This window comes from Scyliorhinus canicula, chromosome 16, assembly GCF_902713615.1.
Source record: "Scyliorhinus canicula chromosome 16, sScyCan1.1, whole genome shotgun sequence".
Taxonomy (NCBI): Eukaryota; Metazoa; Chordata; class Chondrichthyes; order Carcharhiniformes; family Scyliorhinidae; genus Scyliorhinus; species Scyliorhinus canicula.
The window spans coordinates 88,317,073-88,343,733 of record NC_052161.1 but is presented as its reverse complement, the minus strand read 5'-3'; the positions used below and the strand labels follow the sequence as shown (position 1 = coordinate 88,343,733).

General features: G+C 52.9%; 1 protein-coding gene across 9 annotated transcripts in view; it reads left to right on the top strand.

Moving 5' to 3' along the window:
* LOC119950801 (transmembrane cell adhesion receptor mua-3-like) overlaps positions 1-26,661 on the top strand; it is a 113,751-nt gene that overhangs the window by 17,689 nt on the left and 69,401 nt on the right. For all 9 annotated transcript variants that reach the window (XM_038773588.1, XM_038773587.1, XM_038773593.1 and 6 more), the window contains exons 10-11: positions 14,828-14,989; positions 22,683-22,844. In XM_038773588.1, coding sequence (XP_038629516.1) covers positions 14,828-14,989; positions 22,683-22,844 — 324 coding nt within the window. The remainder of the gene's footprint in view (positions 1-14,827; positions 14,990-22,682; positions 22,845-26,661) is intronic.

Sequence of the window (26,661 nt, the reverse complement as noted above, 5' to 3'; positions counted from 1 at the left end):
GCTCTCATCGGGGAATCCCACACAGACTGAGCAGGAAGGGCCGAGATTGAATGTGACAGTGAACATGGAGCTTCACTGTGTATCAAAGCCCGCTGTATTCCACCCCGGGGAGTGTTTAATGGGAACTGTGTAGATGGAGCTTTACTCTGTATCTAACACCGTGCTGTAAATGTCCTGCGCATGTTTGGGGGGCACAGTGTTGAGGGAGCTTTACTCTGGATCGAACACCGTGCTGTCCTGGGAGTGTTTGGTGGGGACAGTGCAGAGAGGATCTTTACTCTGGATCTTTGATGGGGACAGAGTGGAGGGAGCTTTACTTTGTCTAACCCCATGCTGTACCTGTCCTGGGAGTGGTACTGTTGACCTTAATTTACTCTGTAATTGAGGTTATAAGATTTTTATGTCCTGTGACATTTGACTGATTTAGATTTTTATGTTATTTAGTTTTGCCAAAGAAATGTCCAGAAGTTTCCAAAGTGTCGTCTCTCTGCAAGAAAAATGTGACTCAGTCTTGTGAGGATGATGACGATTGTCGTGCTTATCAACAGTGCTGTGACATTGGATGTGGCAAGAAATGTCTCTACTCATTCACACAAGGTGAGCCCGGGTCTGAGAGAGTGACTGTGACATTAAACTGGGTGAATGAGGCAACAACCACATGGCGATAGATTCCAATAGACCCAAAACTGGTAGGGAGGAGTCCATTGGTCCCGAGATTGCAGAGGGCAGAGACTGATGGACACCAGACTGCAGAGGGCAGAGACTGATGGACACTGGACGGCAGAGGGCAGAGACTGATGGACACTAGACTGCAGAGGACAGAGACTGATGGACACTGGATGGCAGAGGACAGAGACTGGAGGTCACTGGATGGCAGAGGACAGAGACGGATGGACACTAGACTGCAGTGGGCAGAGACGGATGGACACAAGACTGCAGAGGGCAGAGACTGGTGGACTCTAGACTGCAGAGGACAGAGCTGATGTACACCAGACTGCAGAGGACAGAGACCGATGGACACTAGACTGCAGTAGACATAGACTGGTGGACATCAGACTGCAGAGGACAGAGACGGATGGTCACTGGACGGCAGAGGACAGAGACGGATGGACACTAGACTGCAGAGGACAGAGACTGATGGACACTAGACTGCGGAGGACAGAGACTGATGGACACTAGACTGCAGAGGACAGAGACGGATGGACACGAGACTGCAGAGGACAGAGACTGATGGACACTAGACTGCAGAGGACAGAGACTGATGGACACTGGACGTCAGAGGACAGAGACTGATGGACACTGGACGGCAGAGGACAGAGACTGATAAACTCTAGCCAGTAGAGGGCAGAGGCTGCTGTATCCATTGAACTCCTAGAGTGCAGAAGGAGGCCATTCGGCCCATCATGTTTGCAATGGCTCTCCGAAAGAGCACTGTACATATGCCCACACCCTGCCCTATCCACGTGACCCTGTGCATTTATCATGGCCAAACCACATCACCTACACATCTTTGTACTGTGGGAGGAAAGAGGAGCAGCTGGCGGAAACCCACACAGACATGGGGAGAATGTACAAATTCCACAGTCATCCAAGGCCAGCATCAATCCCGGCTCCCAGGTAATGTGAGGCAGCAGTACTAACCTCTGTGCCACTGTGCTGTCTCAGGCGTGACTATCAATGGTTTCACAGATCAGTATGAAAGACGCTGGGCTCTGAAGGCCGGGGTCAGATTTTCAGTTGCCAGATGCAGCTTCACGAGGTTCAGGAAGTGAAAATTAAAAACTACAAGATGCTTGGTTCATGACCCAGGGTGCCGGGGAAACTAGGACCTGTGGTAGTATGACTAGAGGTACTACGGTACCTGGGAGTGCTGAGCCACCATTGGTGGAGAAGGCTCGCTGCTCATTGGCCCAATGGTTTGTAACCCATTGGTCAGAATGTAAGGTAGCTCCGCCCATTGAAGCAGGGTATAAGAACCCGTGTTTCCCCTGCAGCTGCCTTTTCTGTACTTGAGCTGCTGGGGAAACATCTTGTCGATTAAAGCCTTCAATTCGGACTACATGCTCGTTTCTGTGGTCATTGATAGTGCATCAGGACCATTAATCCAATGCCTATCAAACTCTGAAGAACTGAAAACACTGAGAGAATTCCCATGGTGAATCCTGCCCCACTATTCCCTCCTGTGCAGACTGACCCTTATATCCAATTGTTGTCCTTGCAGGTGACAAACCGGGAGAGTGCTTCAGCCCCAGTCAACTGAGCTATGTGTGTAATTCGACCATGGGGAAGGCCTGTAGCAGTGAGAGTGACTGTGGCAAATTTCAGACGTGCTGCTTTACTCCTTGTGGGACCAGGTGTGTCTACAGCTTTTCCAGAGGAGGTGAGTCACGTGGCTGAGCTTCACTCCATGTCTAACCGGTACTTTTCTTATCCTGCCAGTGTTTGATGTGTGTGGTGAATGTGGCCGCTGTAGAGGGAGCTTTACTCTGTATCTAACCCCGTGATGTACCTGTCCTGGGAGTGTTTGATGGTGACAATGTTGAGGGAACTTTACTCTGGGCACAATCTAATGGAAATGTTTCCAAGTGTTTATGTGTTGTGGGGTTTGCTGGCAGTTCTGCCTTTGAATTCTTCCCCGCTATCTAAGCACAGTTAATCACTTTTTTGGGGCCTGGGGTGTTTCCTATGGGTTTAGCCCACGGTAGAATTATTTTCATCACTGGGGAGCTGAAACTGCTTGCCAGACTGGCTCCTCCGAGATCGGGCAACTATTTTCAAATGTGCCTCGATCTCCAGGTGGGATTGTGGGTTCCCCACCTATGGGGAATGTCACCTCCTCAAACATTTTCATTGCACCTCCCCACCCCAAGTAATGGCACCCACTATGGGGTCACTGGGGGGCCCACTTTTTCAGGCCTTCCCACACCCCATTCCGGCTCCCCTTCTAGACCCCCACCCTTCACCCAACCCATCTTTCAGAGCCCACTTCATACCCACCCTGCACAAGCCCGCACCCACACTTCATATACCCCCTCAACTCTCCCTCCATGCGCACAGCCTCCCTCAGTCCCTGACGCTTGGCAGTGCCATCCTGGCACTCTGGCACTGCCACCCTGGTACCGTGGGCGTGCCCCTACCGTCTTTGTGGTGACACCCAGACACCTTGGCAATGCCTGTGTGGCAGTTCCAAGGTGCAAGCCTGGCAGCCAAGCCAAGGTGATAACATTCCAGTGGCAGGGCCAAGGTCCACGCCGCCTAATCCCTGACCACCCAGGGGCCTCCAATGGGCCGGGGGACCCCCCAGGTTCAGTGACGCCTGGTCCACGAATCGGCACCTGTGTGGCGGCTCACTGCGGAGCCAATTAGATGATGGGAGGCTGTTAGATAGGGTGCTCTTCCTGTTAATAGAGTGGAGATTGGGCCTAACTGATAGCTATTGGTTTCTCGGAGCCTGGTCGGCGTCTGGCACAGTTCCCGATTGCGGACCCTCCCGCAATCTACACGGCTCGCTTGGATTTCTGCCGGGCGTGATATGGCCATTAAATCATACCCTCTGTATCTGAGATTGTTGTATATCTAGCCTGAGAGTGTTTGATGGGGACAGTGGAGGGGAAGCTTTACTCTGTATCTAACCCTGTGCTGTACCTTTCCTGGGAGTGTTTGATCGGGACAGTGTAGAGGGAATTTTACTCTGTATCTAACCCCGTGCTGTACCTCTCCTGGGAGTGTTTGATGGAGACAGTTTAGAGGGAGATTTACTCTTTATCTAACCCTGTGCTGTACCTCTCCTGGGAGTGTTTGATGGGGACAGTGTAGAGGAAGCTTTACTCTGTATCTCAGCCTGTGCTGTACCTCACCTGGGAGTGTTTGATGGGGACAGTGTAGAGGGAGCTTTACTCTGTATCTAACCCTGTGCTGTACCTGTCCTGCGAGTGTTTGATGGAGACTGTGTCGAGAGAGCTTTACTTTGTATCTAGACCCCGTGGCGATACCAGTTTGATGGGGAAAGTGTCGTGGGAGTTTTCCTCTTTATCAAACCCTATGCTGTACCTGTCCTGGGAGTGTATGATGCGCCTGTGCAGAAGGAACTTTACTCTGTGTCTCGGTGATGCTGGATTGTGTATGTCTCTTTCTCTCACATAGATGATGGGCAATGTCCTCGTCCAGAGTATCTGGCCCGTGTGTGCAACAGCACCTTCGGGAAGGTGTGTGAGTCGGATGGAGATTGCAGTGGTTCCCAAAGTTGCTGTGATGCTGGCTGTCAGAAACGATGTGTTCCATCATCCTTTGGGAAATCCAATTGGGGAAGTTCCTGGTCCGAAAAGAACAGATCCTCAACAGGTCTGTACATTTCTGCAGTGGGTCACATCTGTATCTTTCTCTGTCTCTCACGATAAGTGGGATTCTCTGAAACGGGCGCGATGGCCGACGCCGACGAACCTCTCCAGCGACGGGCGACCAGAAGTAGCGGAATCCTCTGCACTTCCAGGGGCTAGGAGACGCCGGATGGGTTGGCGCCGCGCCAGCCAGCGCTAAAGGGACTGCACAAGTCCGTGCATGCGCCAAAGGGCCGGCGTGACCCAGCGTATGCGCGGAACAGCCGGCATATTCTGGCGCATGTACAGGGGGTTCTGTTCTCCGTGCCGGCCACGGCGAAGCCCTCCAGGGGCCGGCACACATGGAAGGAGTGCCCCCACGGCACAGGCCCGCCCACAGCTCGGTGGACCCCGATCGCACCACCCAGGGTCGGATCCCCCCGCGAACACCCCCCCCCCATCCATCCCGAGGACCGCCCCAGCCGATTTACCTGCCAGGTCCCGCCGTGTGGGACCATGTCTAAACCACGCCAGCGGGACTTGCCAGAAACAGACAGCCGCTTGGCCCATCGTGGCCTGGAGGATTGCCGGGGGGGGGGGGGCGTTGTCAATGGCCCGCGACTGGCGTGGTGTGACTCCGCCCCGCCCAAATACTGGCGGCGGAGAATACGGGAGCCGGTGTTGGGGCGGCAGGACGGGACTGGCGCCGCCCCCCGAGGATTCTCTGACCCGTCTGCTTCTGTCTCTCTCCCTGTTTATAATTCTCTCAGTCTCGGTCCATCTCTCTTTGTGTCTCTCTTTCTATCACTTTTTCTGTCTTTGTCAGTCATTATATGTCTCTCTGCCTCTTCCCTGTCCTGCTCTCTCTTCTCTCCCTCTCCATCGTTCTCTCTTTTAATCCATTTGATTCTCTTTCTGGTCCAGTCTCAGTCTCTCTCTCTCTCTCTCTCTCTCTCTCTATCTCCATCCATAACTTTGTATTTTTGGTCCTGTCTCTCTCACACCGTCAATCTCCCTCTCTCTCTCTCTCCCTCTCACTCTCTCTGTCCCTCTCTCTCTCTGCATTTCCCATTCCCTGTCCCTCTTTCTCGCTGTGTCATTCTTTCTCTCTCTGTCTCTCTGTTCCTGTCTCTCTCTCTCCGTTTCACTCTATCTGCCTGTCTGTCTTTCTCTCCCTGTCTCTATTCCTTTCTCAGTCTTCCTCTCTCTGTCTGTCTCTCTCCCTCTACGTCTCGCTCTCTGCCTCGCTCTTTGTCTTTCTCTCTTCTTGTCTCCCTTTTTCTCTCTCTCTCTTTCTCTTTCCATCTCTCTTTCTGGCTCTCTGGCTGTCTCTCTCCTTCTTTCTCTCTGGACCTCTCTTTGCCACTCACACAACATCGCTCTCTCTCTGTCTGTCCTTCTCTCTCTCTCTATCCCACACTCTATCTCTCTATCTACCTCTCTCTTTCTCTATCTCTATCACTTCCTCTTTCCCTTCTCCTCTCTCTCGATGTGCAGCACGGTAGCATTGTGGATAGCACATTCGCTTCACAGCTCCAGGATCCCAGGTTCGATTCCCGGCTTGGGTCACTGTCTGTGTGGAGTCTGCACGTTCTCTCCGTGTCTGCGTGGGTTTTCTCCGTGTGCTCCGGTTTCCTCCCACAGTCCAAAGATGTGCAGGTTAGGTGGATTGGCCATGATAAATTGCCCTTAGTGTCCAAAATTGCCCTTAGTGTTGGGTGGGGTTACTGGGTTATGGGGATAGGGTGGAGTTGTTGACCTTGGGTAGGGTGCTCTTTCCAAGAGCCGGTGCAGACTCGATGGGCTGAATGGCCTCCTTCTGCACTGTAAATTCTATGATGTCTCTCTCTTTTTCTAATCTCTTTGTCTCTCGATCTGTCACTCTCTCCCTTTCTCTCTCAGGTTTCGTCTTCCGCTCTCTCTCTCTCTCTTTGTCCAGGTATCCGTCTGTTTTCCTCTCCCTTTGACTGTCTATACATGTCTATCTCACTCTCTCTCTCACCCATTGTCTCTCAAGCTCCAACTCTCACTCTCTCTTTGTCTATCTATCCATCTCTTTCCCTGTCTCTCTGTCTATCTCTTTGTCTCTCTCCAACTCTCTCTTTTCGTCTCCCTCTCCGTCCCTCTCTCTGGTTCACTCTCCGCTTCTTCTCCGTCTTTCACTCCAGCTCTCTCTTTCTCTCTCAAGCAGTCTCTCTTCTGTCCATCTCTCATTCTCTGTCCCTCTCTTTCTTTCTCTCTGTCCCTCTCACTCTCTCTGTCTCTCTGTTCCCGTCTCTGTCTAACTCTTTATCTCTCTCGCTTTGTCCCTCTATCCGTCGCTCTCTCTATGTCTGTCCCCATCTCAGCTGTCTCCAGCCTTAACCAATCTCGTGTTTTCATAGATTGGACTGCCAAGAAGTGTCCTGATACATCCAGTCTGGATCGTGTGTGCAGGATGAACCACAGTCAGCCCTGTCAGGATGAGGAGGATTGTGGCAAGTGGATGCAGTGTTGTGAGACTTCCTGTGGCAGAAGATGTGTCCACTCCTTCATGGGACAGCAGCACAGTCCGAAATTCTCAGGTAAGAGCACATGGTCAACCTGACCCAGCAAAGTATCAACTGTGTCTCAACAAAGATGAATGAAAAGACAGTGCCAGCTGACTGGAGCTGATAATGTAGCATGCTGATGTTGAGATCCTCGCTCCCATTCAATTCTCACCTCTGTCTCTCCTTTCTCCAGATCTGACAGCAGGGCACTGTCCTGCCCCACACCGCCTGTCCACAATGTGTGAGCTGAGGTACGGGGAGCTGTGTGAAGATGACGACGATTGTTATGCCTGGCAGACCTGCTGTAACACCACCTGTGGCAGACGGTGTGTCCATGTGTTCCATGGCAAGGGTAAGTAATCAATCGAGACACTCGCTCCCCTCCTAGATGCTACTCATTAGCGATGGAGGTTACAAGGGGACTGGAAGAACCAGTGGGGTGAGTGGGAAGCGACGTCCAGATTAGACACATCAAATTGAGCCGTGTATCACTGTTCACTCTACAGGTGGTGACCGGAGATGCCCAGAATCTTCTCGATTGACTCACATCTGCACAATGAGCTTCAACACCCAGTGTCACAATGACAGTGACTGTGATGGTTGGCAGACTTGCTGCAATTCCAGCTGTGGCAACAGATGTGTCCCCAAGTTCCTGACCAGATGTAAGAAATCGCTCAGCTTTCCTCTGTATTTAACCACACGCTGTCGCTGTCCTGTCACTCTTTGATGGAGTGTTTGATCTTTGTGTCTTCCAGCTACCCAATGTCCTGCTTCCAGCCGTTTGGACAACTTCTGTGAACTGAAGCTCGGAGATGTGTGTGAGAGTGACGCTGACTGCTTGGCCTGGTCCTCGTGCTGTGATGCCGAGTGTGGAAAGAGATGTGTTCCTCGCTTCTTCATGTCCCGTGAGTGGTTCAGAGGGTTTGTGGTGCTTGGAGTCTATTCATGGGGCTCTGAGTTCATCACCAGCTGGGAAGGGAGTGTGCGAGTGGGAGTGTGCGTGTATCGGTTTGTGCGTGTGTCGGAGCGTGCGTGTGTCGGAGCGTGCGTGTCTCGGGTCGTGCGTGCGTCGGAGCGTGCGTGTGTTGGGGCGTGCGTGTGTCAGAGCGTGTGTGTTTGTGTTTGTGTCTGTGTGCATGCATGTGCATGTGAGAGACTGAATGTGAGAGATGAGGCTAACTCAGCATAGAGCGGTGTTAGATTACTGGACCAGAATTCAACTTTAGTTATGATACTGGATGTGAACCACCAAAAATATTTGAATTTGTAAAACTGTGTGGAAAGGATATGCCCTCTCAGCAAGTACCTTTTATGTGAAAACAAACTAATTTAAACACAGAATTAACATCAAAGGAATAGCTTTACAATTAACATGTAAATAATTCTTAAATAAAAGAAAATCTTTAACTTACTATCTGAACCTGCCACGAACTTGAATTGAGCAACCCAATCCAAATCAAATGCCACTGCCAAATAAAGTTAATGAAACAGGTTACTTGCTCATCTGTGCAGACTTTTAAAGAGAGAGAGAAAAACCCTTTTCAGGAACAACCAAATAATCCTTCTGTCTTGTCAGACTCGAATCCCATGGCAAACCGCTGTTCCACTTAAAATATTCTAGTAGATTTCAAATAACAGTCAGATCTGGCTCCTCCAATTAATGACGTTCTCTGTAACCCATTAAGATGCCCCAGTACCAGACTAGTTGGACTAAATACTGACCCTCACATTATCTATCTCACAGGGAACCAGCCAAAATATAAACATCATTCTATTAAACTTTTATCTGTGACCAACAAAGTGGTTTGAATAAATGATTCCCTCACCTTATGACTCCTTAATTACAGCTTTAGGAGACACACAGCCTGTATTTTGAACCAGGGTTCTTAATAATATTACTGCAAAAGATTGCAAATACAATGTATATAAACATTTCTACATTAATCAGACTGGCGATGGAACCTGTTGCCGAGCTGTTTCACCCCTGACTCCAATTAAAGATGTGCGACTTCATTCGTCATTAATGTGTTCCTGAAGGAAACCACTTTGCTTGGATTCTCCTGAGGGATCTCTCCATAATTGGTTTTCCTGACTGATCTCCGATTTCTGTATTCCAGGGGATGATACCTGTCCAGCGCCCCACCGTCTCACCCCAATGTGTGATCTGAAACTTGGAGACCAGTGCAGCGGAGATGATGATTGTGATGCTTGGCAGACCTGTTGTGACACCAAATGTGGAAAAGTCTGTATTACCAGCTTCATGGATGACGGTAAGCAAGGAAACAGCAGAGCATGGAGATAAGGAAGAAAGTGAACAAAGAAGAGAGGGCAAGAGAGAGACAATGAGATAGTTTGAAGCAGAATAAGAGAAAAAATGAAGCAGAATATGGCAGAAATTGACACTCAGCAAACAAGAGAGAGTTACAGTGACAGAGAGAGAGAACGAGACACACTGACAAAAAGGAGAAAAGGAGAAAGAAACAGAAAATGTGAGGGAGGGACAGAAGAATGCCGTGATCAAGACAAAATGTGACGTACTGATGAAGACAGTGTGAAACAGTGCAGCACTCCTTCGATATGGTCCTCTGACTGTGTGATACAGTCTCTGTATTGATCGTCAGACAGTGCAGCATTCCCTCAGTACTCTCTTTCTTACTGTAAACCCTGTTTTGCTGTGTGTAACTCCCTCCACCTTTAACTCACAACTTTTTCTCATGCAGATGAAGGAGATGAATGTCCCGACTCGTACCGAGCGAGGAGGATCTGTGCCAGCAACTCGACTGAATCTTGTAATGATGATGAAGACTGCAGTTCCTGGAAGCAGTGCTGTGATATCGGCTGTGGGAAGAAGTGTGTCTACTCTCGCTGGCACAGTAAGGACAATCCACAAATAACTCACTGCACAACACAATTTAACTTTGACTCACAAACAATAACAGAAGAGAACTGCAGGATCTGTCCAAAGGAACAGGCCCCAGGAGAAAGACCCCTGTGTGCGACACAACACTAAGCTCCAGGACTCTGTGTGAGATTGGTTAAGCACCTTGGGCGGGATTCTGCGGGAATCGGCAGGGCGGGCAACTCCAGCGCGAAGGAGGGGCGTGAACCACTCCGGCGTCGGGCCGCCCCGCAGGTGCGGAATTCTCCGCACCTTTAGGGGCTAGGCCAGCACAGGAGTGGTTTGCGCCGTGCCGGCCGGCACGCAACAGGTTTGGCATCACGCTAACCGGCGACGAAGGGCCTCTGCCGGCCGGCGCGAGTTGGCGCATGCGCAGGAACGTCAGCGTATGCTGGCGTCATCCCAGCGCATGCGCAGGCTGGGTTCATCTCCACTTCGGCCATCGCTGAGATCCACAGCAGCCTGACGCGGAGGAATAGAGTGTCCCCGCGGCACAGGCCCGTCCGTGGATCGGTGAGCCCCGATTGTGGGCCTGGTCACCGTGGAGGCACCTTTCGGGGCCAGATCCCCCGAGGAGCCCGGAGACCGTCCGCGCGGCCAGGCTCCGCCGGTAAGTACCTCTTGTAATTTACGCCGGCGGGACCGGCCTAAAATGGGCAGCCATGCGGCCCAAATGCACGGCACCGGAGAATTCGGCAGCCGGCGGGGGCAGGATTCATGCCGTCCCCCAGCGATTCCCCGACCCGGCGGTGGTGCGGAGATTCCACCCTTTGTGTCTAATTGCTCACAAATTCCAGGGTCCTGTGACTGATTGGTCACATGACCAGCGACTATGTGTCTGATTGGTCACATACCCCAGGGCCCTGGTGACCTGATAGAGGTCCACAAGATTATGAGGGGCATGGATAGAGTGCATGGGCAGGCACTCTTTCCCAGGGAAGGGGTCAGTCACCAGGGTGCATCCGTTTAAAGTCCATGGGGCAGAGTTTAGAGGAGATGTGAGAGGCAGTTTTTTTCCGCAGAGAGTGGCGAGTACCTGGAACACGTTGCCAGGGGAGGTTGTGGAAGAAGATACATTACCGTCGTTTAAAAGGCATCTTGGCAAACACATGGATAGGGTGGGTATAGCGGGATAGAGCACAAGGAAGTACTAAGGGTTTTGGTATCATGGCCGGTACAGGTTTGGAGGGCCGAAGGGCTTATTCCTGTGCTGTATTGTTCTTTGTTCTTTGTCTGTAGCCTTGTGTTTGATTGGTGACATGATCCAGGGATATGTGTGTGATTGGTCACATTGTCTGTTGCCCTGTGCCTCATTGCTCACCTGATGAATTGTCCTACGTGTCCTGTATCTGGTCACATGCTGCAGCCCCGTTAACTGATTGGTCACGTGTTGTATTCGGCCAGAATTGTCCACCACCTCTCTCCACTTCACCCAAGGACACGCTCAGTGGATATTGAGAATGGTTCACCCATAATCCTCTACTCGCTGTCCTGCATTTTGTCCAACATTTACCAACACAACTTAAGTTGCCTGGGTCCTGAATTCTGGAATTCCCTCCTTTTATAAAAAATATTTTTTTCATAAATTTTGGGTGCCCAATTATTTTTTTCCAATTAGGGGGCAATTTAGCGTTGCCAATCCTCCTAACCTGGACATCTTTGGGTTGTGGGGGTGATACCCATGCAGACACGGGGAGAATGTGCAAACTCCACATGGACAGTGACCCTGGGCCGGGATTTGCACCTGAGTCCTCAGTGCCATAGGTAGCAGTGCTAACCACTGTGACATGTGCCGTCCCTGGAATTCCCTCCTTAACTGCCTCTGCAGCTCTTTCCTCCTTTAAAAAACTCCTTATAAACTTAGTTCTTTAACTAATCTTTTGGTCACCTCGCCCTAATATCTCCTCAATTATCGACACAAAGAAAAGCTGGATTGAATTTGAGCGGACAGCACACCAAGAGGCCATTCTGACCTTCATGTCTGTTCCAGGTCTTTGAAAGAATTGTCCAATTTGTCTCTCTCCTGCTCTTCAGTATCTCAAAGGCCTTGACATCCTTCCAAAAGTGGGCAACGGGCATTTGAACATAACCTTCCAGCTCACGCTGAAGCAGTGATTTATAAAATGTTTGAGGAGGAATCTTTAGCTTTTGTACTTTGTACCTGTGTTTATAAAGGGCCAGTTAATGATCTCTTTCTGTCTTCCGATAAAGAAGAGAGCGATCAGTGTCCATCCAGCAGCTCACTGAGCAAAGTTTGCAGCTTGAAGCTCGGAGATGAATGTGAGGAAGATGCGGACTGTGACCATTGGCAGATGTGCTGCGATGCTGGCTGTGGAAAGAGATGTGTCTTCAAGTTCTTCAAAGGAGGTGAGGAATTCCACAGAGTGGATAATGACGAGTCAGTACAGTGTGGGGGGAACTGAGAATTCATGACAGTGTGGGGAATGTGAGGAGCCATTACAGTGTGGGGGGAGTGAGGAGTCATTGCAGTTTGGGGAAAGTGAGGACTCAATACAGTGCGGGGGAATAAGGTGTCATTACAGTGTGGGGGAGGTGAGAATTCATTTACAGTGTGGGTGAGTGAGGATTCATTACAGTCTGGGGGGTGTGAGGCGTCATTACAGTGTGGGAGAACTGAGGATTGATTAGAGTGTGTGGGGGAGTGAGGATTCATCACTTGCCAGTTTTTATACTCGATGCCCCATCCAATGAAGGCAAGCATTCCATAAGCTTTCTTGACTACCTTGTCCACTTGTGTTGCCACTTGTGTTGAAAGTGAGGAGCCATTACAGTGTGGGGGGAGTGAGGAGTCATTGCAGTGTGGGGGAGATTGAGAATTTATTACAGTGTGGGGGGAGTGAGAATTCATCAGTGTGTGGGGGAAGTCAGGAGTCATTATAGTATGGAGGGACTGAGAATTCATTACAGTGTGGGGCGACTGACAATTCATTACAGTGTTGGGCGACTGAGAATTCATTACAGTGTGGTGGGTGTAAGAATTTATTACAGTGTGGGGGAGTGAGAATTCACTATAGTGTGGTGGTTGTGTGAATTTATTACAGTGTGGGGGGAGTGAGAATTCATCAGTGTGTGGGGGAAGTCAGGAGTCATTACAGTATGGAGGGACTGAGAATTCATTACAATGTGGGGCGACTAAGAATTCATTACAGTGTGGGGCGACTGAGAATTCATTGCACTGTGGTGGGTGTGAGAATTTATTACAGTGTGGGGGGAGTGAGAATTCATCAGTGTGTGGGGAAGTCAGGAGTCATAGTATGGAGGGACTGAGAATTCATTACAGTGTGGGGCGACTGAGAATTCATTACAGTGTGGGGCGACTGAGAATTCATTACAGTGTGGTGGGTGTGAAAATTTATTATAGTGTGGGGGGAGTGAAATTCATTAGTGTGTGGGGAAGTCAGGAGTCATTACATTGTGGGGGAGATTGAGAATTTATTACAGTGTGGAGGGAGTGAGAATTCATTAGTGTGTGGGGGAAGTCAGGAGTCATTACAGTGTGGGGAAGTGATGAGTCATTGCAGTGTGGTGGGTGTGAGAATTCATTATAGCGTGGGGGGAGTGAAATTCATTAGTGTGTGGGGAAGTCAGGAGTCATTACATTGTGGGGGGAGTGAGGGGTGTGGGGGGAGTGACCTGCAGAAAAGGTACCTGAGATTTGATACATATTTAAGCCAGTCTGCTTGTTGTTTCCTAACAGAGAATGGCAGCTGCCCGGCTCCCAGCCGCCTGCGACCCATGTGTGATGTAAATTACGGAAAAGATTGTGAGGATAATGATGACTGTGATTTGTGGTTAACGTGCTGCGATGCTGGCTGTGGGAAAAGATGTGTGCATCGCGCTTTCGGAGACGGTAAGAGGGACAAACTGTCCCAGCAACCTCATATTGAATAGTTCCAGTTCATACATAGGGGGAGATGGTGACATAACGGTAACGTCGCTGTACTCGTAATCCAGAGACACAGAAGAATGCTCAGGGAAAATGTGTTTTAATCCCTCCATGGCAACTGGTGGAATTTGAATTGAATTCATAAATCCAGAATCTAAAACTATGATATAACTATCATTGATTACATAAAAACACATCCGATTCACTAACGCCCCTCAGAGAGGGAAATCTGCCATCCTTATCTGGTCTGGCCTCCTTGTGATCCACAGCAATGTGGTTGAGTGTTCCCTGCCGTCTAAGCATTCAGTTGTATTGAAGAGAATTGCTCACCACCACCTTCTCAGGGCAATTAGGGATCGGCAATTAATGCCAACAACCCATTCAAGAATAAAGATTTCTTCAATTCCCAGCTGGAGCTGCTCAGTCCAGTTTGGATCCTGGAGCTTTCTGATTCGATCAGATCATGGCTGATCTCATTGTGGCCTCAGCTTCACCTTCCTGTCTACCCCGCCCATACCCATTGATTCCCTTACTGATCAAAACTCTATTTAACTCGACCTTGAATCCATTCAATGACCCAGCCTGTGCTGCTTTCTGGAGAAGTAAATTCTACAGCCTCACACCCCACACAGAGAATGAAATTCTCCTGATCTCCAGTCGTCCAGTCATAGTCTTTCCCCATGAGGGGGAAACATCATCCCAGCATCCACCCTGACAGGCCCCATCAGGATCTTGTATTTTTCAATAAGATCATCTCTCATTCTTCTGAATCCAATGGAGACAGACCCAAACTGCTCAACCTTTCTTCATAAGCTAATCCTCCCTCCATCCCAGGAATCAGTCAAGCCAGCCCTCTCTGAATGGCTCTGAATATAATTTGAGTAATTCCTTAAGTTCGGAGACCAAAATCATGCACAGTACTCCAGATGTGGTCTCATTGCAACCTGTACAACTGGAGCAAAACTTCACTCCTTTTTATTTGATTCCTCTGGAAATAAAAGACAATGTTCCATTGGTCTGGCATTTCCTCAAATTTAGAATCATCATCCTTGTTTTCAAATCCCTCCTTGGACTGTCGCCCTCTCTCCCTGTCCCTGGAATCTCTAACATTCTTGGTATTTTAGTTGTTGATTTGCAAAACTTGCCTCTCAGTGCATTCTTGTTTTTAAAACAGTGAAGCGTAACAGGGAATGTCCAGAACTTTCCACGACGCAACACATCTGTGACAAAGGGGAGGCGGAGAAGTGTGAGAGAGACGAGGATTGCACAGGCTGGAAGAAGTGCTGTCAAGTCGGAGATTGTGGGAAACGATGTGTCTACACCTTCCACAAGAAGGGTGAGAACAATACTGGGAGGATCTGTAAAAGAGTAGAGTTTGTGAGAGGGGAGAGTGTGACTTAGAGGGGACAGGGTGAGTGAGAGAAGATGGAGTTGAGCAGGACAGTGATAGTGTGAGTGCGGAGAGTGGACAGGGCACATGGAAAAGGGGAGACTGAATTTGGGAGAGGGTAGATGACGTGTGAGAGAGGGCACATGATAGAGCGGAGTGGGCAGGTGAGAGAGGGGGGAGTGTGCCTGAACAAGCAGATAACTCGTGAGAGAGGACGCATGAGAGAGGACAGTTGCATGAGAGTTAATATAAGGAGAAAAATGGCGGCTGTAGCATGCAGAGAGGATTGTGACAGGGGTGAGAGGGTTGGTAATCTGTGCAATTCTTGATCCAGAGAGCCATATTGCAATCCCAGACCATTCTTCACAAACTAATCCCCCCTCCATCACAGGAATCAGTCAGGTGACTTTTCTCTAAACAGCTCCAAATATAATTTAAGCCATTTCTTTAGTACGGAGATCAAAACCATGCACAGTTCTCCAGATCATAGAATCATAGAATTTGCAGTGTAGAAGGAGGCCATTCAGCCCTTCAACCCTGCACCGGCCATTGGAAAAAGCACCCTACCCAAGCCCACACTTTCACCCCATCCCCACACCTCCACCCTATCACCATAACCCCACCTAACCTTTTTTGGACATTAAGGGCAATTTAGCATGGCCAATCCACCTACTCCTGCACATCTTTGGACTGTGGAAGGAAACCAGAGCACCCGGAGGAAATACACACAAACACTGGGAGAATGTGCAGACTCCGCACAGACAGTGACCCAAGGCCTGAATTGAACCTGGGACCCTGGAGCTGTGAAGCAACTGTGTTAACCACTATGCTACCGTGCTGCCCCACTGTGCTACCATGCTGCCCCACTGTGCTACCGTGCTGCCCCACTGTGCTACCGTGCTGCCCACTGTGCTACCGTGCTGCCCACTGTGCTACCGTGCAGACTACTGTGCTACCGTGCTGCCCACTGTGCTACCGTGCTGCCCACTGTGCTACACTGCTGCCCACAGTGCTACCGTGCTGCCCAATGTGCTACCGTGCTGCCCTACTGTGCTACCGTGCTGCCCCACTGTGCTACCGTGCTGCCCCACTGTGCTACCGTGCTGCCCCACTGAGCTACCGTACTGCCCCACTGTGCTACCGTGCTGCCCCACTGTGTTACCGTGCTGCCCCACTGAGCTACCGTGCTGCCCCACTGAGCTACCGTGCTGCCGACTGTGCTACCGTGCTGCCCCACTTTGCTACCGTACTGCCCCACTGTGCTACCGTGCTGCCCACTGAGCTACTGTACTGCCCCACTGTGCTACCATGCTGCCCCACTGAGCTACTGTGCTGCCCTAATGTGCTACTGTGCTACCCCACGGTGCTACTGTGCTGCCCCCACTGTGCTACAGTGCAGCCCCACTGTGCTACTGTGCTGCCCACTGTGCTACTGTGCTGCCCCCCACTATGCTACCGTGCTGCCCCACTGTGCTACCGTGCTGCCCACTGTGCTACCATGCTGCCCCACTGTGATACCGTGCTGCCCCACTGTGCTACCGTGCTGCCCCACTGAGCTACCGTGCTGCCCCACTGTGCTACCGTGCTGCCCCACTGTGCTACCGTGCTGCCCCACTGTGCTACCGTGCTGCCCCACTGTGCTACCGTGCTGCCCCACTTTGCTACCGTGCTGCCCCACTGTGCTACTGTGCTTCCCCACTGTGCTACCGTGCTGCCCCACTGTGCTACCGTGCTGCCCCACTGTGCTACTGTGCTGCCCACTGTGATACTGTGCTGCCCCCACTATGCTACCGTGCTGCCCCACTGTGCTACCGTGCTGCCCACTGTGATACCGTGCTGCCCCACTGAGCTACCGTGCTGCCCCACTGTGCTACCGTGCTGCCCCACTGTGCTACCATGCTGCCCTCACTGTGCTACCGTGCTGCCCACTGTGCGACCGTGCTGCCCCACTGTGCTACCATGCTGCCCCACTGTGATACAGTGCTGCCCCATTGTGCTACCATGCTGCCCACTGTGCTACCGTGCTGCCCCACTATGCTACCGTGCTGTCCCACTGTGATACAGTGCTGCCCCACTGTGCTACCGTGCTGCCCACTGTGCTACCGTACTGCCCAACTGTGCTACTGTGCTGCCCCCCACTGTGCTACTGTGCTGCCCCACTGTGCTACCATGCTGCCCACTGTGCTACCGTGCTACCCTCACTGTGCTACCATGCTGCCCTCACTGTGCTACTGTGCTGCCCCACTGAGCTACCGTGCTGCCCCACTGAGCTACCGTGCTGCCCCACTGAGCTACCGTGCTGCCCACTGTGCTACCGTGCTGCCGCGCTGTGCTACCATGCTGCCCTCACTGTGCTACCGTGCTGCCCCACTGAGCTACCGTGCTGCCCACTGTGCTACCGTGCTGCCCCACTGTGCTACCATGCTGCCCCACTGAGCTAACGTGCTGCCCACTGTGCTACCGTGCTGCCGCACTGTGCTACCATGCTGCCCTCACTGTGCTACCGTGCTGCCCCACTGAGCTACCGTGCTGCCCACTGTGCTACCGTGCTGCCGCACTGTGCTACCATGCTGCCCTCACTGTGCTACCGTGCTGCCCCACTGAGCTACCGTGCTGCCCACTGTGCTACCGTGCTGCCCCACTGTGCTACCATGCTGCCCCACTGTGCTACCGTGCTGCCCCACTGTGCTACCATGCTGCCCCACTGAGCTAACGTGCTGCCCACTGTGCTACCGTGCTGCCCCACTGTGCTACATTGCAGCCCATTGTGCTACCGTGCTGCCCACTGTGCTACCGTGCTGCCCCACTGTGCTACCGTGCTGCCCACTGTGCTACCGTGCTGCCCACTGTGCTTCTGTGCTGCCCCACTGAGCTACCGTACTGCCCCACCGTGCTACTGTGCTGCCCACTGTGCTACTATGCTGCCCACTGTGCTACCATGCTGCCCCACTGTACTACCGTGCTGCCCACTGTACTACCGTGCTGCCCACTGAGCTACCGTGCTGCCCCACTGTGCTACCGTGCAGCCCATTGTGCTACCGTGCTGCCCACTGTGCTACCGTGCTGCCCACTGTGCTACCGTGCAGCCCATTGTGCTACCGTGCTGCCCCACTGTGCTACCGTGCTGCCCCACTGTGCTACCGTGCTGCCCACTGTGATACCATGCTGCCCCACTGTGCTACCGTGCAGCCCATTGTGCTACCGTGCTGCACACTATGCTACCGTGCTGCCCCACTGTGCTACCGTGCTGCCCACTGTGCTACCATGCTGCCCACTGTGCTACTGTGCTGCTCCACTGTGCTACCGTGCTGCCCCACTGTGCTACCATGCTGCCCACTATTCTACAATGCTGCCCACTGTGCTACCATGCTGCCCCACTGTGCTACCGTGCTGCCCACTATGCTACAATGCTGCCCACTCTGCTACGGTGCTGCCCCACTGTGCTAGCGTGCTGCCCATTGTGCTACCGTGCTGCCCACTGTGGTACCATGCTGCCCCACTGTGATACCGTGCTGCCCCACTGAGCTACCGTGCTGCCCCACTGTGCTACCATGCTGCCCCAATGTGCTACCGTGCTGCCCCACTGTGCTACCGTGCTGCCCACTATGCTACAATGCTGCCCACTCTGCTACCGTGCTGCCCCACTGTGCTAGCGTGCTGCCCATTGTGCTACCGTGCTGCCCACTGTGGTACCATGCTGCCCCACTGTGATACCGTGCTGCCCCACTGAGCTACCGTGCTGCCCCACTGTGCTACCATGCAGCCCATTGTGCTACCGTGCTGCCCCACTGTGCTACAGTGCTGCCGACTGTGCTACCGTGCTGCCCCAATGTGCTACCGTGCTGCCCCACTGTGCTACCGTGCTGCCCCACTATGCTACCGTGCTGCCCCCCACTGTGCTACCGTGCTGCCCCACTGTGATACCGTGCTGCCCCACTGTGATACCGTGCTGCCCCACTGAGCTACCGTGCTGCCCCACTGTGCTACCGTGCTGCCCCACTGTGCTACCGTGCTGCCCCACTGTTCTACTGTGCTGCCCCACTGTGATACCGTGCTGCCCCACTGTGCTACCGTGCTGCTCCACTGTGCTACCGTGCTGCCCCACTGTGCTACCGTGCTGCCCACTGTGCTACCGTGCTGCCCCACTGTGCTACAGTGCCGCCGACTGTGCTACCGTGCTGCCCATTGTGCTACCGTGCTGCCCCCCACTGTGCTACCGTGCTGCCCACTGTGCTACCATGCTGCCCCCCACTGTGCTACAATGCTGCCCACTCTGCTACCGTGCTGCCCCACTGTGCTACCGTGCTGCCCACTGTGCTACCGTGCTGCCCCACTGTGCTACAGTGCCGCCGACTGTGCTACCGTGCTGCCCATTGTGCTACCGTGCTGCCCCACTGTGCTACCGTGCTGCCCCCCACTGTGCTACCGTGCTGCCCACTGTGCTACCATGCTGCCCCCCACTGTGCTACAATGCTGCCCACTCTGCTACCGTGCTGCCCCACTGTGCTAGCGTGCTGCCCATTGTGCTACCGTGCTGCCCACTGTGGTACCATGCTGCCCCACTGTGATACCGTGCTGCCCCACTGAGCTACCGTGCTGCCCCACTGTGCTACCATGCAGCCCATTGTGCTACCGTGCTGCCCCACTGTGCTACAGTGCTGCCGACTGTGCTACCGTGCTGCCCCAATGTGCTACCGTGCTGCCCCACTGTGCTACCGTGCTGCCCCACTATGCTACCGTGCTGCCCCCCACTGTGCTACCGTGCTGCCCCACTGTGATACCGTGCTGCCCCACTGTGATACCGTGCTGCCCCACTGAGCTACCGTGCTGCCCCACTGTGCTACCGTGCTGCCACACTGTGCTACCGTGCTGCCCCACTGTTCTACTGTGCTGCCCCACTGTGATACCGTGCTGCCCCACTGTGCTACCGTGCTGCTCCACTGTGCTACCGTGCTGCCCCACTGTGCTACCGTGCTGCCCACTGTGCTACCGTGCTGCCCCACTGTGCTACAGTGCCGCCGACTGTGCTACCGTGCTGCCCATTGTGCTACCGTGCTGCCGACTGTGCTACCGTGCAGCCCCACTGTGCTACCGTGCTGCCCCACTGTGCTACCGTGCTGCCCCCCACTGTGCTACCGTGCTGCCCACTGTGCTACCATGCTGCCCCCCACTGTGCTACCATGCTGCCCACTGTGCTACCGTGTTGTCTACTGTGCTACCGTGCTGCCCCCACTATGCTACCGTGCTGCCCCACTGACCTGCAATATCTCCTTTATCAGTCTCTGCTCCGTCTGCCTTCAACCTATGGGCCCGTATCGAGATCAGCTCCCCTCTTAACCACCGCCTTCAATATCTCCCAGACAACCACCGCCGAAACTTCCACCGTGTCGTTGACTTCTAGGTAGTTCAGAATACATTTCCTCAGCCGCGCGCACACCTCTTCGTTAGCTAAAAGTCCCACATCTAGCCTCTAGTGCAGGCGCTGGCTACTCTCTCTGCTAACCTGTAGATCAACCCAGTGCAGTGCATGATCTGAGATTGTGACCGCCGAATACCCCGTGTCCACTACTTCTGTCAGTAGAGCCCTATCCAAAATGAAAAAAATCAATCCAGGAAATGTGAGTAGAAGGCGAATTCCTTCTCTCGGCTGCCCAAATCTCCATGCGTCTACACCCCCCCCCCCCCCCCCCCCAGTATAACATTCATGTTAATGTCCCCTCCCATATTTTCGGAAATGGGAGGAGAAGGGGATTAAGACACTGAAAGATTTGTTTCTTAGGGGTCGGTTTGCAGGATTGAAGGATCTGGAAGCGAAGTATGGGCTGGAGCAGGGGGAAATGTTTAGATATATGCAGGTTTGAGATTTTGCAAGGAAGGAGATACACAACTTCCCAGTGGAGCCGGCCTCCACATTGCTGGAGGAGGTGCTGACGACAGGGGAAACTGGAGAACAGGGCTGTGTCTGCGGTTTATGAAGCTATTTTGGAAGAGGAGAAGGCGCCACAGACAGCGGCCAAAGCAAAGTGGGAGGAAGAGTTGGGAGAGGATATGGAGGAGGGGTTCTGGTGTGACGTGCTCTGGAGGGTGAATGCCTCCACCTTGTGCCCGAGGTTGGGGCTGATACAGCTGAAGGTGGTATACAGAGCGCACCTCACGAGGGCGAGGATGAGCCGATTCTTTGAAGGAGTAGAAGATGTATGTGAACGTTGCGGGGGGGGGGGGGGGGGGGGGGGGCGGGGGGGGGGGGGGGGGGGGGGGCTAATCATGTTCATATGTTTTGGTCCTGTCCAAAGCTAGTGGATTACTGGAAGGAGGTTTTTAGGGTAATTTCTAATGTGGTGCACGTGAAACTGGATCCGGACCCCCGGGAGGCCATATCCGGGGTGTCGGACCAGCCAGGGGTGGAAATGGGTGCGGAGGCCTTGAATCCATTCAATGACCCAGCCTGTGCTGCTTTCTGGAGAAGTAAATTCTACAGCCTCACAACCCACACAGAGAATGAAATTATCCTGATCTCCAGTCGTCCAGTCATAGTCTTTCCCCATGAGGGGGAAACATCATCCCAGCATCCACCCTGACAGGCCCCATCAGGATCTTGTATTTTTCAATAAGATCATCTCTCAGTGAGCATTATATCAATGATATAACTATCATTGATTACATAAAAACACATCCGATTCACTAACGCCCCTCAGAGAGGGAAATCTGCCATCCTTATCTGGTCTGGCCTCCTTGTGATCCACAGCAATGTGGTTGAGTGTTCCCTGCCGTCTAAGCATTCAGTTGTATTGAAGAGAATTGCTCACCACCACCTTCTCAGGGCAATTAGGGATCGGCAATTAATGCCAACAACCCATTCAAGAATAAAGATTTCTTCAATTCCCAGCTGGAGCTGCTCAGTTCAGTTTGGATCCTGGAGATTTCTCATTCGATCAGATCATGGCTGATCTCATTGTGGCCTCAGCTTCACCTTGCTGTCTACCCCGCCCATACCCATTGATTCCCTTTCTGATCAAAACTCTATTTACCTCGACCTTGAATACATTCAATGACCCAGCCTGTGCTGCTTTCTGGAGAAGTCAATTCTACAGCCTCACACCCCACACAGAGAATGATCTCCAGTCGTCCAGTCATAGTCTTTCCCCATGAGGGGGAAACATCATCCCAGCATCCACCCTGATAGGCCCCATCAGGATCTTGTATTTTTCAATAAGATCATCCCTCATTCTTCTGAATCCAATGGAGACAGACCCAAACTGCTCAACCTTTCTTCATAAGCTAATCCTCCCTCCATCCCAGGAATCAGTCAAGCCAGCCCTCTCTGAATGGCTCTGAATATAATTTGAGTAATTCCTTAAGTTCGGAGACCAAAATCATGCACAGTACTCCAGGTGTGGTCTCATTGCAACCTGTACAACTGGAGCAAAACTTCACTCATTTTAAATTGATTCCTCTGGAAATAAAAGACAATGTTCCATTGGTCTGGCATTTCCTCAAATTTAGAATCATCATCCTTGTTTTCAAATCCCTCCTTGGACTGTCGCCCTCTCTCCCTGTCCCTGGAATCTCTAACATTCTTGGTATTTTAGTTGTTGATTTGCAAAACTTGCCTCTCAGTGCATTCTCGTTTTTAAAACAGTGAAGCGTAACAGGGAATGTCCAGAACTTTCCACGACGCAACACATCTGTGACAAAGGGGAGGCGGAGAAGTGTGAGAGAGACGAGAATTGCACAGGCTGGAAGAAGTGCTGTCAAGTCGGAGATTGTGGGAAACGATGTGTCTACACCTTCCACAAGAAGGGTGAGAACAATACTGGGAGGATCTGTAAAAGAGTAGAGTTTGTGAGAGGGGAGAGTGTGACTTAGAGGGGACAAGGTGAGTGAGAGAAGATGGAGTTGAGCAGGACAGTGATAGTGTGAGTGCGGAGAGTGGACAGGGCACATGGAAAAGGGGAGATGGAATTTGGGAGAGGGTAGATGACGTGTGAGAGAGGGCACATGATAGAGCGGAGTGGGCAGGTGAGAGAGGGGGGAGTGTGCCTGAACAAGCAGATAACTCGTGAGAGAGGACGCATGAGAGAGGACAGTTGCATGAGAGTTAATATAAGGAGAAAAATGGCGGCTGCAGCATGCAGAGAGGATTGTGACAGGGGTGAGAGGGTTGGTAATCTGTGCAATTCTTGATCCAGAGAGCCATATTGCAATCCCAGACCATTCTTCACAAACTAATCCCCCCTCCATCACAGGAATCAGTCAGGTGACTTTTCTCTAAACAGCTCCAGATATAATTTAAGCCATTTCTTTAGTACGGAGATCAAAACCGTGCACAGTTCTCCAGATCATAGAATCATAGAATTTGCAGTGTAGAAGGAGGCCATTCAGCCCTTCAACCCTGCACCGGCCTTTGGAAAAAGCACCCTACCCAAGCCCACACTTTCACCCCATCCCCACACCGCCACCCTATCACCGTAACCCCACCTAACCTTTTTTGGACATTAAGGGCAATTTAGCATGGCCAATCCACCTACTCCTGCACATCTTTGGACTGTGGAAGGAAACCAGAGCACCCGGAGGAAATACACACAAACACTGGGAGAATGTGCAGACTCCGCACAGACAGTGACCCAAGGCCTGAATTGAACCTGGGACCCTGGAGCTGTGAAGCAACTGTGTTAACCACTAAGCTACCGTGCTGCCCCGATGTGCTACCGTGCTGCCCCACTGTGCTACCGTGCAGCCCACTGTGCTACCGTGCTGCCAACTGTGCTACCGTGCTGCCCCACTGTACTACCGTGCTACCCACTGTGCTACCATTTTGCCCACTGTGCTACCGTGCTGCCCCACTGTGCTACCATGCTGACCCACTGTGCTACCGTGCTGCCCCACTGTCCTACCGTGCTGCCCCCCACTGAGCTACCGTGCTGCCCCACTGTGCTACAGTGCTGCCGATTGTGCTACCGTGCTGCCCCACTGTGCTACCGTGCTGCCCACTGTGCTACCATGCTGCCCCACTGTGCTACCGTGCTTCCCCACTGTGCTACCGTGCTGCCCCACTGAGCTACCGTGCTGCCCCAATGTGCTACCGTGCTGCCCCACTGTGCTACCGTGCAGCCCACTGTGCTACCATGCTGCCCACTGTGCTTCCGTGCTGTCCCACTGAGCTACCGTGCTGCCCCACTGTGCTACTGTGCTTCCCCACGGTGCTACTGTGCTGCCCCACTGAGCTACCGTGCTTCCCCACTGTGCTACCGTGCTGCCCCACCGAGCTACCGTGCTGCCCCACTCTGCTACCGTGCTGCCCTCACTGTGCTACCGTGCTGCCCCCCACTGTGATACCGTGCTGCCCTATTGTGCTACCGTGCTGCCCCACTTTGCAACCGTGCTGCCCCACTGTGCTACCGTACTGCCCCACTGTGCTACCGTGCTGCCCCACTTTGCTACCGTGCTGCCCCACTGTGCTACCATGCTGCCCCACTGTAATACCGTGCTGCCCCACTGAGCTACCATGCTGCCCCACTGTGCTACTGTGCTGCCCCACTGAGCTACCGTGCTGCCCCACTGTGCTACTATGCTGCCCCGCTGTGCTACCGTGCAGCCCCACTGTGCTACCGTGCTGCCCCACTGAGCTACCGTGCTGCCCCACTGTGCTACTGTGCTGCCCCGCTGTGCTACCGTGCAGCCCATTGTACTACCGTGCTGCCCTACTGTGCTACCGTTCTGCACACTGTGCTACCATGCAGCCCCACTGTGCTACCGTGCTGCCCACTGAGCTACCGTGCTGCCCCAATGTGCTACCGTTCTGCACACTGTGCTACCATGCAGCCCCACTGTGCTACCGTGCTGCCCACTGAGCTACCGTGCTGCACACTGTGCTACCGTGCTGCCCCAATGTGCTACCGTGCTGCCCCACTGTACTACCGTGCTGCCCCACTGTGCTACCGTGCTGCTCCACTGTGCTACTGTGCTGCCCACTGTGCTACCGTGCTGCCCCACTGTGCTACCATGCTGCCGACTGTGCTACCGTGCTGCCCACTGTGCTACCGTGCTGCCGACTGTGCTACCGTGCAGCCCCACTGTGCTACCGTGCTGCCCCACTGTGCTACCGTGCTGCCCCCCACTGTGCTACCGTGCTGCCCACTGTGCTACCGTGCTGCCCCCCACTGTGCTACCATGCTGCCCACTGTGCTACCGTGCTGCCCCACTGTGCTACAGTGCCGCCGACTGTGCTACCGTGCTGCCCATTGTGCTACCGTGCTGCCGACTGTGCTACCGTGCAGCCCCACTGTGCTACCGTGCTGCCCCACTGTGCTACCGTGCTGCCCCCCACTGTGCTACCGTGCTGCCCACTGTGCTACCATGCTGCCCCCCACTGTGCTACCATGCTGCCCACTGTGCTACCGTGTTGTCTACTGTGCTACCGTGCTGCCCCCACTATGCTACCGTGCTGCCCCACTGACCTGCAATATCTCCTTTATCAGTCTCTGCTCCGTCTGCCTTCAACCTATGGGCCCGTATCGAGATCAGCTCCCCTCTTAACCACCGCCTTCAATATCTCCCAGACAACCACCGCCGAAACTTCCACCGTGTCGTTGACTTCTAGGTAGTTCAGAATACATTTCCTCAGCCGCGCGCACACCTCTTCGTTAGCTAAAAGTCCCACATCTAGCCTCTAGTGCAGGCGCTGGCTACTCTCTCTGCTAACCTGTAGATCAACCCAGTGCAGTGCATGATCTGAGATTGTGACCGCCGAATACCCCGTGTCCACTACTTCTGTCAGTAGAGCCCTATCCAAAATGAAAAAAATCAATCCAGGAAATGTGAGTAGAAGGCGAATTCCTTCTCTCGGCTGCCCAAATCTCCATGCGTCTACACCCCCCCCCCCCCCCCCCAGTATAACATTCATGTTAATGTCCCCTCCCATATTTTCGGAAATGGGAGGAGAAGGGGATTAAGACACTGAAAGATTTGTTTCTTAGGGGTCGGTTTGCAGGATTGAAGGATCTGGAAGCGAAGTATGGGCTGGAGCAGGGGGAAATGTTTAGATATATGCAGGTTTGAGATTTTGCAAGGAAGGAGATACACAACTTCCCAGTGGAGCCGGCCTCCACATTGCTGGAGGAGGTGCTGACGACAGGGGAAACTGGAGAACAGGGCTGTGTCTGCGGTTTATGAAGCTATTTTGGAAGAGGAGAAGGCGCCACTGAAAGCGGCCAAAGCAAAGTGGGAGGAAGAGTTGGGAGAGGATATGGAGGAGGGGTTCTGGTGTGACGTGCTCTGGAGGGTGAATGCCTCCACCTTGTGCCCGAGGTTGGGGCTGATACAGCTGAAGGTGGTATACAGAGCGCACCTCACGAGGGCGAGGATGAGCCGATTCTTTGAAGGAGTAGAAGATGTATGTGAACGTTGCGGGGGGGGGGGGGGGGGGGGGGGGCGCTAATCATGTTCATATGTTTTGGTCCTGTCCAAAGCTAGAGGATTACTGGAAGGAGGTTTTTAGGGTAATTTCTAAAGTGGTGCACGTGAAACTGGATCCGGACCCCCGGGAGGCCATATCCGGGGTGTCGGACCAGCCAGGGGTGGAAATGGGTGCGGAGGCAGATGTTGTAGCCTTCGCCTCA